Source organism: Cryptotermes secundus, unplaced genomic scaffold, assembly GCF_002891405.2.
Source record: "Cryptotermes secundus unplaced genomic scaffold, Csec_1.0 scaffold1258, whole genome shotgun sequence".
Taxonomy (NCBI): domain Eukaryota; kingdom Metazoa; phylum Arthropoda; class Insecta; order Blattodea; family Kalotermitidae; genus Cryptotermes; species Cryptotermes secundus.
In genome coordinates this window covers 118,409-135,392 of record NW_019723324.1, presented here as the reverse complement: position 1 = coordinate 135,392, position 16,984 = coordinate 118,409, and the positions used below count along the sequence as shown (strand labels likewise).

General features: G+C 41.8%; 1 protein-coding gene across 5 annotated transcripts in view; it reads left to right on the top strand.

The window, feature by feature from the left end:
• LOC111861871 (nucleosome-remodeling factor subunit NURF301) overlaps nt 1-16,984 on the top strand; it is a 92,253-nt gene that overhangs the window by 8,707 nt on the left and 66,562 nt on the right. For all 5 annotated transcript variants that reach the window (XM_033750482.1, XM_033750480.1, XM_033750479.1 and 2 more), the window contains exons 3-6: nt 6,443-6,564; nt 7,041-7,249; nt 9,423-9,661; nt 11,879-12,017. In XM_033750482.1, the coding sequence (XP_033606373.1) occupies nt 6,443-6,564; nt 7,041-7,249; nt 9,423-9,661; nt 11,879-12,017 (709 nt within the window). The remainder of the gene's footprint in view (nt 1-6,442; nt 6,565-7,040; nt 7,250-9,422; nt 9,662-11,878; nt 12,018-16,984) is intronic.

The window sequence follows — 16,984 nt, the reverse complement described above, 5'->3', positions numbered from 1 at the left end:
AGAAATCTTACTGACCACCATAATCTATATACACATGAAATTGGATTGTGTTATTATGATATTGTGTAACCTTGTATGTTGTTATCAGCATGTTGGTGGAACCTGCTGCTTCTGTCTTCAGGGTGTGAAACACCACCTACCAGACAACATGATTAATATGTAAAAATCAAACTGTGGCTTGAGTCCGCGAGTGAACTATGCCGGTCAAGTGACTGCTGGTTGTCGGCAAAGTTAGTGGCAACTTTAGCGGATAGATGGTGTCACTTGGTCAGCGCAGTGAATCCCCACGGCTGTTAATTTCGGTTTTCTAGGCTGGAGCCGCTATTTCCTTGAAATTGTTCCTCAATTATCCTCTGAGGCTGAGCGGACCCCGTTCCAGACCCCCTACTTCTCAGAAAATCTGGTAATGCCAGGAATCGAACCCAGGACGTCTGTATCTGTAGCCAGGAACTCTGAACACTAGACCACAGAGGCAGTTGATTAATACATAAAATAGGCAAGAAAACTAATGGACCACATTGAAAAGAAGGAAAGGGGAACAAAATAAACTGAAGAGGCAAGGAAATAAATCATGTTGCCTGCAGCATATCCCAGCAGACCACGTTACATTCACATTTTCACTGACATGGAGATTTCAAGACCCAGAACTTACACATGTAGCACATTTTAATATTATAAGATGCTGATCAATATGTCATCCCTCAGCTGCTACTCACACTTGAGTATTAAAACAGCACTAGTCATTTACTTTCTAAATAAGCAAGTAAAAGTGTTTACCTTAACTTAATCAGTTTGTCTGTTTACCACTGAATTTTGGTGGGAGCTCTGTTTATGTAAGGTATTTCTTGACATATGCACATTTCTGCCAAAGTTCTTCAGATTCCAATTAAAAAGGTACGCAGGCTAGTGACCCAGCAGAAAATCCCCACTGCATAAGAGATTGGGTTCTTCTGATAATGGCTCTGAAAAGGGCCACCTCTGCTGGCCCAAGTGAATAGTGGCAAGCTTCATGCACCATCCACTCCTACTGTCCACTGTAAACATGTGGACTGCACAACTTTTATCACTTCATGTTCCACATTTGCGTTTATGTTCACCCCAAGGTAATACTGGGATTAGAATAAGCAACAGTGCAAGGAAGAGGTGAACCAAGGTGATGGCAGGAAAGATGCCACAGGCTTGAATCTCTGCTTCCCACAGCTGAGCAGCACCAAATGAAAAGAAAGAATTTCATTAGCAAAATTTAAGAATAACAAAAAAGGATTGCCATATGAGAAGCATGCCCTCAAACAGTAGCAAAATAATGCAACAAGGAAGATGGTAGCCTAGAACAGTAATACAGCATTGCAGTAACTTATAAGCAGAATAAGTAATTTACAGCACGTAACAAAACAATATAGTTGAGAGACCAGTTGAACAGAGTGACAGGATATAGAAACCTGCAGCAAGGGAGGCAGTGCAACCAAATACAGAACTGTTGGTCCAGAAGAAATATGTGAATCTCCATGTCTCCCCCNCCCCCCCCCCCCAATTGTAGCAGCACAGATTTCCATGACCTGTGGATCACGTTGTGACTGGTTTTGCATGCACAATCTGTGCTACAAAAAAGAAATATTGCCATGTGCAAGTCACATGGCTAAATAGAATGGCCAACATACAGTGTCTGTCTCATGGGGACCTCATGCGTTGCAATCAGGAAGCAGGACGCTGGTTGGAGGAGGTAGGTCACACCAAAATGTAAGCAAGGAGGGGGTTGGAATTGGAGATGGGTGGATGGCACCGGACAGAGCGAGAGCCAGAAATATACAAATGGACTGGTGGAAGTTTACATACTTTTGGAGGACTGTGTTGCCTCCATTTTCAGGGTTGTAGGCTGAGTGAATGAAACAAGCGGCTTATTGCTTTTTTGCTCAGTTTACTATTTGACCATGAAGCTTGAGGCAGTACGTTCCTCCAGAAGTTGGTAAATACCCACGAGACTGCATGAGGTCACTGTCTTACGCTCATCACTGTGAGAATCTCAGATCTCTCAACTATTTTCCCTTTTATAACACTAATTTTTGTTTAAGTAGGTTCTGCTCTGAGAGCCATCTGTGTGTCAGTCCAGGTAAAAAAGAAAGGTATAGTTGTCCCAGTGCTTAACTAGTTAAGCACATGAAGGTCTGTGCATTAGTGGATGTGTACATCCACATTTTCTTGACCTTGGCACTAGCTTTTGGTGAGTGGTCAGCTTCGTGACCCAGCTGCTTTACCCCTGGGGAAAGAGCCCCCAGTTCCCATTGGATAGGAGGTTGGGTGGACCCCAGAGCTGGTCTGGACAATGTGGAGATAGAAAATTCCTCACCCTACTGGGACTTGAACTCCGACCTCTTGGTCATCCAACCTGTAGTCAGTCGCTATACCGACTATGCTATCCTGGCTTGTGTCAGGCCAGGTAATGTATAAGAAAATGAACCACTGCACAGCTGGAGGGAGAGCTTATGTAGGAGTGACTGGTAATCATTTTAAAATTAATATTCCCAGGAAGGAGAAGACACTGATTATGTGTGTCTCTTGGTTCACGGCATACTACAGAATTCCTGATGTCACAGAATGTATCATAAAGCCTGTGGAATACATTATGCACACTTTTCATTCTTATCATTAGTACTCGACTGAAATGCGGAGAGCGTTGATATGGCACACATTGTTACGTTCATTTGAGGTATGGCAGATTGGTTTAATTCTGCATCAGCAGAAATAGCTGTCCCTCAAAGCATGAAGGATTCAATAACAGGGATTGACTTGACAGAAGAGGTGGAAGGTTCCATTAAGGGTATTACTCTTGATTTGTGTCTCGGAAGTGCCTGGTTTGAATCTCAGCTTGGATGCCAGTTATCTTGGCTGAGGTTGTCCCCCAGGAAAAATTCATGGTAGTACCTCAGCTAGGCGACATCCACTTCTGCAAATGTCTTTCCAGTGCATTATTCGAAAGTCACAATATCATTTGATAATATGATCCAGGATAGGACAGTAGATACAGCGACTGGCTTTGTGCTGGACAGTCGAGGGGTTGGAGTTCTAGTCCCAGCAGGGACAAGAATTTTCGTCTTTCCACGTCATCCAGATTGGTTCTGGGAGGCCCACCCAGCCTCCTATTCAAAGGGTACTGGTGGCTCTTTCCATGGGGGTAAAGTGGCTGGGGCGTGAAGCAGACCACTCACCTCCCTACTAGTGCTGAGGTCAAGAATACGTGGATCTGTATATCAATTCCCCCTTATGTTTTCATGGCATGGTGCTTAACTAATTAACCACATGGACAACTTTATGTTTTTACCTCAATTTACCATTCGATAATAGTCTAGCTACTGACATGTTGTAAAATAACTCATAAAAGTATTGATCGATGAGTTGGACAGAATTCATAGCAAAACTAGGACTGAAATATTGAGACTGATGCATAATATAGGAAATGGCCTGGTATCTTACATACATGCAAATGTATGCATGCACAGGGACCATACCTTGCTCTAGTGAAATTAGTAATGAATTTTCAGGGTCCACAAAAGGTGGATAAATTTTTGAATAACTGAATGACTGTCAGCTTACTAAGGACCGTTTCATCGCTGTGCGGCTAGGTTGTTAGCACCCAATAAATTTGCATTATAAAGGTGGGGCCCTTACAGTGGCATACATTGTTCTCCAAATTATTATATTTTTATTTATTTGTTGTACAACACTTCTGCTAGTAGCTTGGACTGTATAGTGTAGCATGATAGGATTATTAGTGAATAGTGAAATGGAAAGAATGCGGAGTTAGCTATCATGGTATAATTTGAAGTACTTTTCCAGCATTCACCTGAAAGGAGTTGGGAAAATAACAAAAAGGTCAGTCAGGTACTTGTGCCAAAGCCAAGATTCAAACTGGGCCCCTGGAGGATACAAGTCAGGAGAAATACCATTTGTGTCAAGTTCCTTAATATATTTATATCATCATGTTGGTAGTGATGTACCCAAACAGCAAAGCTGTGTATTTTGAGGCATAACTGAGTTTTAAATCATCTTCGAAACAAATGATATATCAGACTTTTATTTGTAGAATCAATTACAGGAAGTCATAGCTTTGTTGGGGTATATTAGATATTGCAAAATTTGCACCCCCATTTTTTATCACACAACTAACCTTTTAAAGTGCACTGGTGACTATATGTATCACCTGCTGTAATATTTAGGGTTTCCCCAAACAGTGTATTTGTGTTTTTCATGTGATTTTCATAGTAAATGGTGATTATTTCCCTAACCAGCATTAAGCAGTTGGTCATCGTTATGGAGACAGTGTTTGCTATGGATACAGACTGAATTTTTAAACATTAATTAGATGAGATTTGAGGTTTTCACGGTGGTGACTATGGAGAAAGCCGTCTTCTGGGATGTGGCACCATGTAGAAATTGATTAATTAGATGAATTCGATACTTCACATGTGTAGAACCTGTTGTTGAAAACTGTATTAACATGTGTAAGTGACCTTCGCCACAAATGAGGAGAAAAGACAGTGCAAGGAGACAAGGAGGAACTTGTGGACAGAAATGTCTGTGGAAAAGGAGACAGGAAGAAAGAAGACAAATAATTGAACCAAATTAAATAAAGACATAATTAGTATATTTAGGCATATACCATTTGTATGATGAAAGAGAACGCCAAAGTGACACAGATAACTAAATAACTTTGTTCACATCTTCAGAGTGGCAAAAAACGGGGGAAGCTATTCACGTTGGGAGGTCAAGAATATGTTGATCTATACATTCACTCCCCCATATGTCTTCACAGTGTAGTGCTTAATTAGTTAAGCACAGGGACAACTTTACCATTTACCTTCATATTGAGGAATGAGAACAAAGTGAACGGAATATAATGAAGTGAAAGTAAGGAAAATTCTGAGAATCTAAGTAAACTCCCAGTGACCCTCCATTCATAGATCCCACACAGAACATATGCTACAGTGTTTTAGCATTTTTCAGTGCATGGATATTTTGAACTTTTCTGTAAACCAGTTTGTTGAATGGGCTTAGATATGAAATTGTAAAGTCCTTGTGTGAAGTTTAGCTCCACCATTCTTGACCGCAGCGCTAGATGGAGGTGAGTGGTGAGCTTCACACCATGGCCACTGTGTCCCTGGGAAATTTCCATTGGTTCCCATTGTATATGGGTTGACAGACTTGCAGCTTCTATCTTCAGGTTCTGCCCTGAAGATGGAAGCACTGTGTTCCTCTAAAACATTGGTTAACCACTTGCCTGACCACATGGTGTCATAATCTAGAAGACAGGGTGCACCATAAATTCAAAGCTCACATCTGGTTTTTGTCATGAGGTATTCCAACAGAGATTGTTGTCTTCTGGCATGTGAAGCCATGTGGTCTGGTAGAACAGTATCTTGTCTCCATCTTCAGGATAGATGAGTGACAATTCTGCCTTTAAGATGGAAGCAGCAGGTTGAACGAAAACACTGGTACCTCTCTACCAGACCACCTGACGTCACTTTCTAGATGACAGTAATTTTCATAGTCATTGCTGTGAGAACCCCACTTATTGAATTTCACTTTTTTTTTTCCTAGGGAAACTAGAGATGTAACACTCCACTGGACATGATTAGTAATTTTGTTACACTTGCCAGCTTTGTCTCTTACTGATCAAGTTACATCAGTGTGAAATTGGCTTAAGGAGGTTTGGGTCTGAACTCTGCAAGCCAGCTGGTCAGATGTGGGCCTTACGTAAATGCTGAAGTAGTCCCTCCTCCACAACTTTGTGTTGCTTATTAGTGTGCTAGAGCAATGTTGTCATGGTCAAGTGGATGACACTCGTGCTTCCTGTTTGGGAGGTCCCATGTTCAAATCTTGGTCCAGCTACCAATTATCCCATCTTAGGTTTTCCCTCAGGTTTTTCTTTGGGCACTCTGGTAAAATGAGGGGGGGCACTGCTACAAGCTGGAAGGTTACAGAGTCCATTCCTGATGAGGTCATTGGATTTTTCATTTGACCTAATCCTTCCAGCTGCACTGTAGACCTTTGGCTGACTCAGCCTCTAACAGAAATGAGTATCAAAAATCTTCCTGGGGGTACGGGGCAGTCAGTGTGTAAGGCTGACAGCCTCACCACCATCTGTGAGTCTGTCTAGAAAAAGTGGAAACCTGTACATCTCACAGTCCTATTGGCCTCCATGGCCTGTTACTGAGATAGCTTCACCTTTTTCTTTTACTCCAGTGAAATGTCTGGACAGTACCTTGAATTGGGCCATGACTTCCTTCTTCTTTGTCCCCTCCAATTCATTATTCACTGATCGTCCTACCATGCTCAGCTGTATAGTAATGTTAGCAGTTGAAAGTGTCATTAAGTAAACGAAACCAGCTTTTTTTGTGATGAACTTTAACTGTTGGCATACATCTGATGTTCTTGTTTGTGTGGACAGGTCAGTGGAGTTGTGGATTGCATCCCAGATGCTGAGAAGTCTGGGTTGCTCTGCCGGCAAGAGCACTTGGGGTTTGATAGACACGGTCGCAAATACTGGTTCCTGGCCAGGAGAATATTTGTGTATGTACATGTATACATTTTATGTAATTTTATTTGATACAGAGTTTCTTATTCATGCTGTTTCTTCGGACAGGAACACCACAACACACCAAGTTTCTAAATAGAGATATGCATATGATTATACACTAAAGAATTTCTTACATGATTTGACTTTCCATCATCTCCTGAAGGAAGTCGTAGTATGCTATATTCTGGGATGTGATGTCTGGTGTGGCCAAAATTTAATGATGTAAGAGGAACACAATGCCCCTTTCTTCAGGGTTGGAGAGTAAGCCATGCAGGCAAGCATTCTGATTGATGCCAGCTCACTCATCATATTTGTCAGCCCTGAATATGGATGCAGTTGTTCATCCAAAACTTCTCTGTACTTGTACCAGACTACACGGTGTCACATCCTGGAAGATGGTGATCTTCATTATCACCACGCGAGAAACTCAAGTCATCATTTTTTATTTGTTTCTCACGTTTTCTTGCAGCGAGAGTGAAGATGGTGATGTATGGTACTACAGCACCCCAGTACAGCTTGAGGAACTGTTGCAGACAGTTGATAGGGAAATTATGGAGGTGGCTCTTGCGCGAGAGATCGGTGATTTCAAGGAGGAAATTATACGGCAAATGGAAATCACAGAAAAACTTACAAACCTGAACAAAGGCAACAAGAAGTCGTATCTTGATGTGGAGAACAGTGAGTTATATAATATTTCTGAAGTAAATATCCATATCAGAGATTCATTTTCAAGATTATCCTTCATGCCACTAATTCATCTGTGCTTTAGTTTGCTTCATATGCTGCTTGTTAAATTGCATTTCTTTCATATTTTAATTTTGTTGCATGTCCGATTTTCATGCCAGCCAAATAAGGACTCATCAAAAACTCTCTGCATAAACTCATCATTTTGAGGAGTTCCCCACTTGATACGTGGACATTACATTGCATTTACATAAGTAAATCTTTTATTTGAAACCAATTGACATGTTACTCGTGATTTAAAAGCCCATATATGAAACATTTAAAACTCTTGAGTTGAATCATTTGTAGATCATGTATGGTCCTATGAAAATTTTTTCCAGTCTTGCCATTTGAACTTTTAAAAAACTGTGGTAACTAGATGTAAAACCTGCTTTAACATTCAGAAAGTCTGCAGTTTTTCTGCAGAGTACATGGTGGTTATTATGTGCACCATCAGTTTTTAGTGTTTAAAAGGTCTACAGTTTTCCCACACTGTGTGTTTTATATGATTGTCACACTAAACAGCAATTATTTCTGTAAAGAACATTAACTGGATCATCTTTGCAGTGGAGATGATGTGTATTCTTTGTGAGGTAAGTTTTTTAATGCTGATTAGATGGATTGTATGCTTCAGAGGATTAAGAAATTGGCATATCTATGTACCGTATGTCCAAAAGTATCCGACTTTATTTTTTCCGCTGTAAATGATGGCCAAAGGGGTGGGGAAACTGAGCGTAGTGGTAGAAGGAACTTTCATGCGCATGCGTGATTTTTTGCTGACTCGCAACACTGCTGGATGCATCTGTGGCTGCCAGATAGCGAAGTGGTGTAACACGTGTTTGTCGCATTCTCGTTTCGCTCAAGATGACAGAACGCTTGGAGCAGCGATACTGCATTAAGTTTTGTCAGAAACTTAGGGATACCCAAGCGGAAACAATTCGCAAAATTCAGCAGGCTTTCGGCGATGATGCAATGGGGGTCACTCAAATTTAAGAGTGGTTCAACCGCTTTAAAGATGGCTGTATGTCGGCGGACAGTGAGCAGAGTTCCAGGAGACTGTCAGTCGTGATGTCATTGAAAAAGTGCGGACACTGATCATGGAGGACTGTCGTTTGGCCATCTGTGAAGTTGCTGATGGGGTTGGGATCAGCAGAGGTTCCGCAAACACAATTTTAACTGAGGATTTGAGCATGCGAAGAGTGGCGGCAAAATTTGTGCCGGAGCAGCAACAACTCCGCCTTGAGGTCGCGCAGGACATGCTTGAGTGCGCCAACAAGGATCCTGAGTTCCTGAAGGCTGATCACTGGTGATGAGTCGTGGGTGTATGGATATGACCCGGAAACCAAGGTCCAGGCGTCACAATGGAAGCATCTAACATCCCCGAGGCCCAAAGCGCACGACAGGTTCGGAGCAATGTGAAGGTGATACTGACAATTTTTTTTGATTACCGGGGTGTTGTGCATCATGAGTACGCACCACTAGGCCAGACTGTCAACAAGGAGTACTATGAAGAAGTCCTCCGCCATCTTCATGATGCAGTTTGGCGCAAGAGACCGGAGCTGTGGGACGCACGCAACTGGCAGCTGCATCATGACAATGCCCCAGCTCATTCATCACATCTGATCCAGGGTTTCCTGGCCAAGCATGGCATTCCGCACGTTTGCCAGGCTCCATACTCTCCTGACATGGCTCCTTGTGATTTCTGGCTGTTCCCGAGATTGAAGACACCGCTAAAAGGCTGCCGTTTTGACAGCCGCGAGGACATCATACAGAACGCGACTGTGCAGCTGCACGCTATTCCAAATGAAGTCTTTCAGAATTGCTTCCAGCGATGGAAGGACCACTGGGCTAAGTGTGTGGAGTCACAAGGGGCCTACTTTGAAGGGTATTAGGTCTAACCACCCAGATACAGAACTTTTTTTTCCTGGCCCAAGGTCGGATACTTTTTGGACAGAGTAGTATATGAGAAGGTAAAACAGAATATTATTTTTTGTTGTCCAGAGTTGCTTATGTTCATTTGCCCATATTATTTCCTCTGATGCAGGCGGAGATTTTCAGACGTCATCATACAAATTGTACATTGTAATTTATATAGGGATTAATATATTTCACATGGCCATTTTTCTAGCTGCTCTTTTGAAGATTCAGAAGGAAAGACAGGAACGTCGAGCAAAGGAAGAAGAGGAACGTCGAGAGAGGGAAAGGCAAGAGGCAGAAGAGTTGGTACGCAAGATGCATGAGGAGGCTTGTGATGAGACACCTCCTGTAGGAGCCAGCTTCAGTCTCTCAGACAGACACATTGAGTCAGAGCTGCATCTGCCAAAGGATCTGGACTTGACTGCCTCCTGCTTGTCACCTGTTACCATTGTAAGAAATGTACATTGTGATACTTATGATTGCTGAGTGACATGGCAGTGGGAATTGTTGTTCACGTAACAGTATTGTCAAAACAATAAGATGTGTCAGACTGTGTAGGTTTAACAGCTGGAAGAATTTTAATAATAACTATATTATGAGGGTGGTCTGAATTAGAGGTACAGTGCCAAATTACATCAATATATTTATTGCAAAAAACGTCTTTAAGAAAGTCAAGAAACACTACATACTAATGTTTATTTTTCCACATAGTCACTATTAGTATTCAGACATTTATCCCATCATTTTACAAATTTAAACACTCCTTCATGGTAGTGTTCCTTTCCAAGGGACGTATAGTATTGCACAACTGGTTTTTTTGCAATGCGTTTTGGTCCTGAAATCTGTTTTCTGATAAAGAGTTCTTAAATGGCCGAAAGGTAGAAATATGGTGGCGCTAGATCAGGACTATATGGTGAATGCTGCAGAACTTCCCACTTTGGTTCTGCAACCAGGCAGCTGTCCAGGCTGGAGTGTGAGGTTGTGTTCCATAATGCAGAAGCCTCAGTCCAACAGTCAGTTGTCCTGGTCTCTTTCATTTAATGGCTTTGTGCAGTTTTTCTAGAATTTCACAGTATTTTTCGCTGTTGATTGTTGTTTTTGGAAGGAGAAATTCACGCAGCAGGAGGCCTTCACAATCCCAGAACGTGGTTTCCACTGTATTTTTTGAAAATGGCTCAATTTTGAATTTTTTTTTTATATTGGGTGAATGAGAATGTTTCCAAGTCATCGAGTTTCTTTTTGACTCTGGGGTGAACTCATAAACACATGTTTCATCTCCTGTAACGATGTTTTCCATGAACGATTCTCCATCGTCTTGGTAATGACAAAGATTTTCAAGCAAAGTTGCCATTCTTTTGCTTTTATGCTCCTCGGTGAGCATTTTCAGAACCCAGCAAGCAGACATTTCACGGCTGTTGAAATCTGAGATGATTTCATGAACAGTGCTTTTTGCAGTACCTGTCACGTCAGCAATTTCATGAACTTTGAGTCTTCATTCTTCCCATGTCAAACCTTTGACAGTGACATAATTTCATCAGTGTGCAAGGTCCTTGGTCTGCCTCTGTGTTTTTGTGAATAATCATTGTGTGCCATTCAGCCATCTTTAAATTGCACCATGCAGACACTTCCTTTCAGCTGAAAACATTGTGGCCATAAACATTCACTAACCAGCAGTGAATCTTGCTGTGACTTTCACCTTATGCTTGCAAAAATCTGACCACCACATGGACCTCACACTTGGAATAATTTTAAATCATACCAGCCATTTTGTTTGCATATAAAACTTACACACATGGATGGAGAATGACGACACTAGTGCAGCTACTTCTCCCCTACCTGACATACCAGTATATGCAAGTGACAATGCAAGTGACATCGAGATATCATGCACAGGCGATGTATGACAAACACTTGTACCTTTCATATCAGACTACCTTTGTATAATTGATCGTTTTATTGTGGGCTTTCCAAGGTGCTCATGGTTAGTCACCGGTTTCTCAACATGGATCGTCAAGTTCAGTCCTTGGTGGCTTCACGTGAGATTCATGGTTGACAGTGTCAGTGGAACAAGTTTTTCTTTAGGTTTCTTCCATTTTCCCCTGCTAATCATTCTCTCATTGCTCCAAGCACATTATCACATCCTCAGTCTTTAAGGTGGGGACTTGTCTGTGACCAGTACTTGGCCAGTTGTAGACTAAGGAAGTTGGCTTTTATTATTTTGCAGTCAAGAATCATATATGAAGGGAGGGTCCCCCAGGAGTAAAGTGGCACAGGCACGAAGCTGACCATTAATCTCCACCTGCTGTGGAGGTTAAGAATGTATGGAGCTATATCTCCACTCCCCCTTACATTTTCATGGTGTGTTGCTTAGTTAATAATGCTGCTAGTAGCCAGTGGTTAGTGTGCTAACTTATTGTCCAAAATACCTGAGGTTCAATCCCAACTAGAGCCACTAATAGCAAAATAAGGAATACCAAACGCCTGTCAGTGTAATGACAGCTGATCGCCTGAAGACATTTCTAGAACATCAGGTATATCAGATCTACTTCAGACAGTGCATAATGTCCAACATATTCGTATTATTGTAGAGGGAATACTGAATATGATGTGTGTTATGTTTGTACATTCATGTTTCTAAAGAGCTGTGCTGTATATTTATGTATACAGGAAACTACAGAGACATCAAGCAGTATTACAATGACAACAGCAACAATGGAAAAAACTAAGGTTGGCAGTCCTGGTGAAGCTGAGCACGTGACAGAAGTCATTACAACTACAACTACCACCACTACTACAACTACGTCAGGTTAATGCATAATGCTGTTCATACTAGCTAGATTGTAAATACGAGACATCACATTTTCACAGCTATGAAGATTCATATTGTGGTGATGACACCATGTAGCCTGGCTACTAACATTTGATAAGAATATACTGCTTCCATCTTCGGAATATAAGTGATTTAGGGCGGGAACCAGGTAATAAAGTACAGGAGGATGCAACAGCTGTGTTCATGAAATGCTGTTTTCAGGATTTCCTTTGACCTGCGTAGGCTTGTCTCTTTTTCATATAGTTTCTTGTAGTGCGTATTGTCCTCCCATTTCTTACCTTTGTCACTTATGCCCTGGTCCTCCAAAACATGGGTGGTAACCACATAGCATACTGTCTAGTGTCATAACTGAGAAGGCAAGACTTTAAGTTGTCTATAAGTTCCATATATATACACATACAGGGTGTTTCACGACTTTAGGTCATAACTGCAGGAGGTGATTTCCTAGGTCTTTGTGATCAAAAAAGTTCATATAAACATATGCCCGATTTTGGACGGTTACGGAGTTATGACCGTTTTAAAATCAGAATAGAAGGTAACGATTACTGACAATAAACGGAACAAAATAATAAACCAGCANACCCTGTATACAGGGTGTCCCAGGAGGAATGGACCAAACTTCGGGAGGGTGTTCCTTATGTTAAAGTATGCTGATCTAACCCAAAACACCTATGTCCAGAGTCGAATGGTTGCGGAGATAATGGCCCGAGAAAAGTGTGGTCTTCTAGCGGGTCCACGCACTGTACCTCTCAGCTGTGACTGTTATCTGTTTGTCCTTGAGTGTGATGATGTCACACTAGCTGTAATCTCATGCGCTACTTACAGAGGCTTACAGTGTATCTTGCGTCAGCATCGTGAATGGTTAGTAAATTACGTGTACAGTAGACTCTCGATTATCCGCGCGCTGTTTAACCGCTTTGCGGCTCAACCGCGGCAATGTATTTTTAAAGATTTTTTTTTTTCAGTGAGTATCACATTTGTTTAAATGTTTTGTATGACAGTCAATGTTAGTTTACTATAATTTAGAGAGAACTGTACTCGCATTTACGTCATCCATCGATATTCTCCCGTTATTTTTCTTAAAAGCTCGAAATCAGGTTTCGAAAGCTCGAAACCTACCCTTTTTCCAACAAGTAGAGAATGTTAAAGAACCTTGACCAGCAAGGAGCCATAAATCTGTCTGGTGTGAGACCTCAATTAGCAAAGGGACCAACAAAGACCAAACTCAGGCACCAGTCAATCTGTAGTAGTGGGAGGAAGGAGAGTTCTTTTGAAAGAAGAGTACGATCCTGTCTGTCACTGAACTGCATTCTTCAGTTGTTATTAATACAGTAGGCAGTTCAGTTGTGTGGGAAAATACAATTTAAGTTTTTGTGCGAGAAAGTGCCGAATTACCATTGTTTTTTTTATCATTGTGACTGGTTCTTCAATAATTTAAAAATAATGGAGCAGAAAAGGAAGCGTGTAGTTTTAACAATTAACCAGAAACTCGACATAATTAAGAAGCTTGAGCAAGGATGGTCTACCAGAAACCTAGCTTTACAATATTGTATAGGTGAAACAACAGTTCGCGATCTCAGAAAAAATAAAGATAAATTGATTAATTACGCCAGTAATTTTGATTCATCGAGTGGCTTATCAGGCAGAAAAACAATGAAACTGCCAACTTATGATGAGCTTGACAAAGCAATGTTGCAATGGTTTAACCAACAAAGGGCACAAAACATTCCTGTTTCAGGAATTATCTGCGCAAAACAGGCAAAACTATATTTTAATGCAAGGATAAGCAATTCATCTGCTCTTCAATGGACTGAGGGTTTGCTAGAGTTTCTGGAGCAACAAAGCGATTCTCTGCTTTCTGACAAATTGGTGTTACGCAGATTGAGAGCAACCATAAGGAAGAAAGAAGCCATGTCATTGAAACAGAAATCAATAACAGACTACTTTTCCTAAACATTCGTAGTTTTTGGTATTCATTCATCTTCCTTTATTTTAGTGCACAGTACTGTATAATGGTATTAGATTCAATTATTTTCGTGTTACGGCATTAGGATATTAGTGTGGTTAAAATTACAGTGTAGGTGTATTTCAGTGTATAAATCTACAATAGAACAGTTTCAACTATAATAGGCTATGTACCGTACTTCAGAAGCTTTATAATGAAGAACCATTGGCCTGCATCACAAAAGGTAAGCTTAAGTAGCGTTTTATGGTGTAAAAAATTAACGATGTTAAATTTATACCGGTATATCTGGCTTGTATATGTGTACTTCGGTTTATCCGATGTTTTTGATTATCCGCGCCAAGTCTCCCCGCCATTACCGCGGATAATCGAGAGTCTACTNTGTACTTGTGCGGTGTTGCTGAAATGCCTTTTGTGTTTTCACACGTTGAGTATTGTGATATGCATTTTGTGTATGGATTTTGCGGTGGCAATGCACGTGCTGCTGTTGAAGAGTACCAAAGGCGTTTTCCCGATCAAAGGATTCCATCTCGACGTGTATTTATGCGAATTCACCAGACATTGCGTGAGACTGGTTCTCTTCCGAGTGTTTCTGTGCAGTCGGAAAGGGAGGATGTACAAATGAGAAACACACGAGAGAACATTCTTGAAATTATTGAGAGAAGTCCGCGTCTGTCCACTCGTAGAGAATGGCCTCTCGCATCGGCATATCACGTATGCAGGTGTGGCGAACTTTACATGATGAAGAGTTGTATCCTTACCATGATCAAAGGGTACAACATCTGGAACCAGGCGACCATGCTCAGCGTATGGATTTCTGCCACTGGATAAAAGCTCATCCCAAACTGTTAAGCGTCATTTTATTCAGTGATGAGGCGCGTTTACCCAGGACGGTGTAAATAATTTACGAAATATTCATACGTGGTCCCATAATAATCCACATGAGATAATGGAAACTAAATTCCAAAAGAGATTTTCCGTGGATGTATGTTTAATACAGTTATGTGGTCGGGTTATAGCGCAGCCATATTACCTCATCGTTCGCCAGTCATGTGTCATGTATACTGCTTGGAAACCCTAAGGACAATTATGACATGGCGAGCGAGTATTTCATACTTCAATTTTATGGCTTCACGTCACTCACAAGTTAGTTCGATGTTACGTACATTATTAACATTACAGAATCCACATATTCCTGCCAGTTTTTATATGTATTTTGTAATCAACAAGTGTGTAACACCGGTCAAAGTTTGACACTTCTCTGGCCATTATCTCTGTAACCATTCAACTTTGGACATAGGCGTTTTGGGTTATATCGGCATACTTTAACATAAGGAACACCCTCCCGAAGTTTGGTCCATTCCTCCTGGGACACCCTATATATAATACAGTATAAGTGTGAGAACTCGCAGATTTTCAGAATTGAAGAAATTGCATTACACTGACTGGCTCTCGTTTCTGCTCGGATGGCCTCCGTTTTTGCGTCCATCTTTTCTCACCAGGCGGCCATCTCTTCTCACCAGGCTTTTCTATTGGCCTTTATTTCTTCCTTGTCAGCCTTCCTATTGGCCTCCGCCTTTTCTTGGTTGGCCCTTATCTCCTTCAGTAGAAGTGACTCCATGTCTTCTTCGCATGTGTAAGTTCGTAACCAATTCTGACACCAAATTGTCACATGTTGGGTGTGTCACACGACAAATAACTTGACGCCCTCTTGGATGTAGCGAATTTATTGAACACTCGTTCTCACACTCACACAACTCACAATTACAATTACTGCCATCGGCAGTATCACAACTACATCCACTGCTTTCGGCGACTGTGAGACTTCGGTTGCACTCAGCGACTTCACGATCTGCACTGTGTCACTCCTGATCACACACACACACTGGTCACATATTGTTCAGCCGGCTTTTTATAGTGTTCCCTGTTGCCTGTGTCAACAGCGGTGTCCCGTGTTACGTCACAGTGGGCAGTGCTATTACATCACTGCGGGAGGGGGCGGAGTGTTGACTGGCCTGTTACCGTAGCACCGGCAGCGCTCCAAAGCTGTTGCATCACCGCTGGCGGGGGAAAGGGTGTCCTGCATAGTGCAAATAGGTCACAGTGCTCCCTCCTTAAGGCTGTTCGTCCCGAATAGCCTAACAGTGCATCCCTGTTCCTTTTCTTCCAAGGATGTACTTGCTGCGTCTCCTGTTGTTTCAGCTATTCCTCTTGCAACGACTATTCTCTGGCCATTACATCCTCTGCTCCCTTCTTAGGATTGTTCGTCTCGAGCAATTCCATGGTCCAGTGTTCGTCAATCCATTTCACATTCATTAGTCGCTCAGTCACTCGTTCTAGCTTGGGAGGCCGGTGCTTATGTGTTACCAGTTCCTCCACCATGTGCTATACCACTTTTTCCGTTTTGGAGGGGGTTGACCTCTCCACAAGGTCCAATCCTTGTCTTGCCGTAGGCTGAAAGAAGATGCGACTATTCGCTTTGCGATCTTCACGGTGACAATCTCGTAGGTCTTCTTATGAGTTCTTCTCCCTCCTAGGTGTGATGGCTGTCCTGATGTACACCCTCCGATGGCATCCTTGGTTGGCACCTGTTTTTCTTCTGGCATAGTGGCCGTCTGCCGCTATGTCATTGAATTTTTTTTTATATGGGCTGAAGGACAATACACATTTTGTTAGCCATGTCAATTCTGTGTTTGGTTTCAGTAAATACAGTGTGAGAATAACACAATGACAAATTGAAACTGGAGTAAATGTCAATATGTTGCCAAGTTTTAGCTTTGGGTGCTGCCAATATCATAAATGTTGAAGAATACAATCACCTTGTAATGCCATTTAGTTCAAATAGTTCTGAGGGACATCTTGCCTCTGTCTTTGGGGTCAGAGAGTAAGCCAAGCGAGACGCAAGCTGAGCAAAACGTGTGGGGCCTAATGCACGCCAGTCAGGCTCGGACTAGATTTTGCACTCATGTTTTGCAGAGAA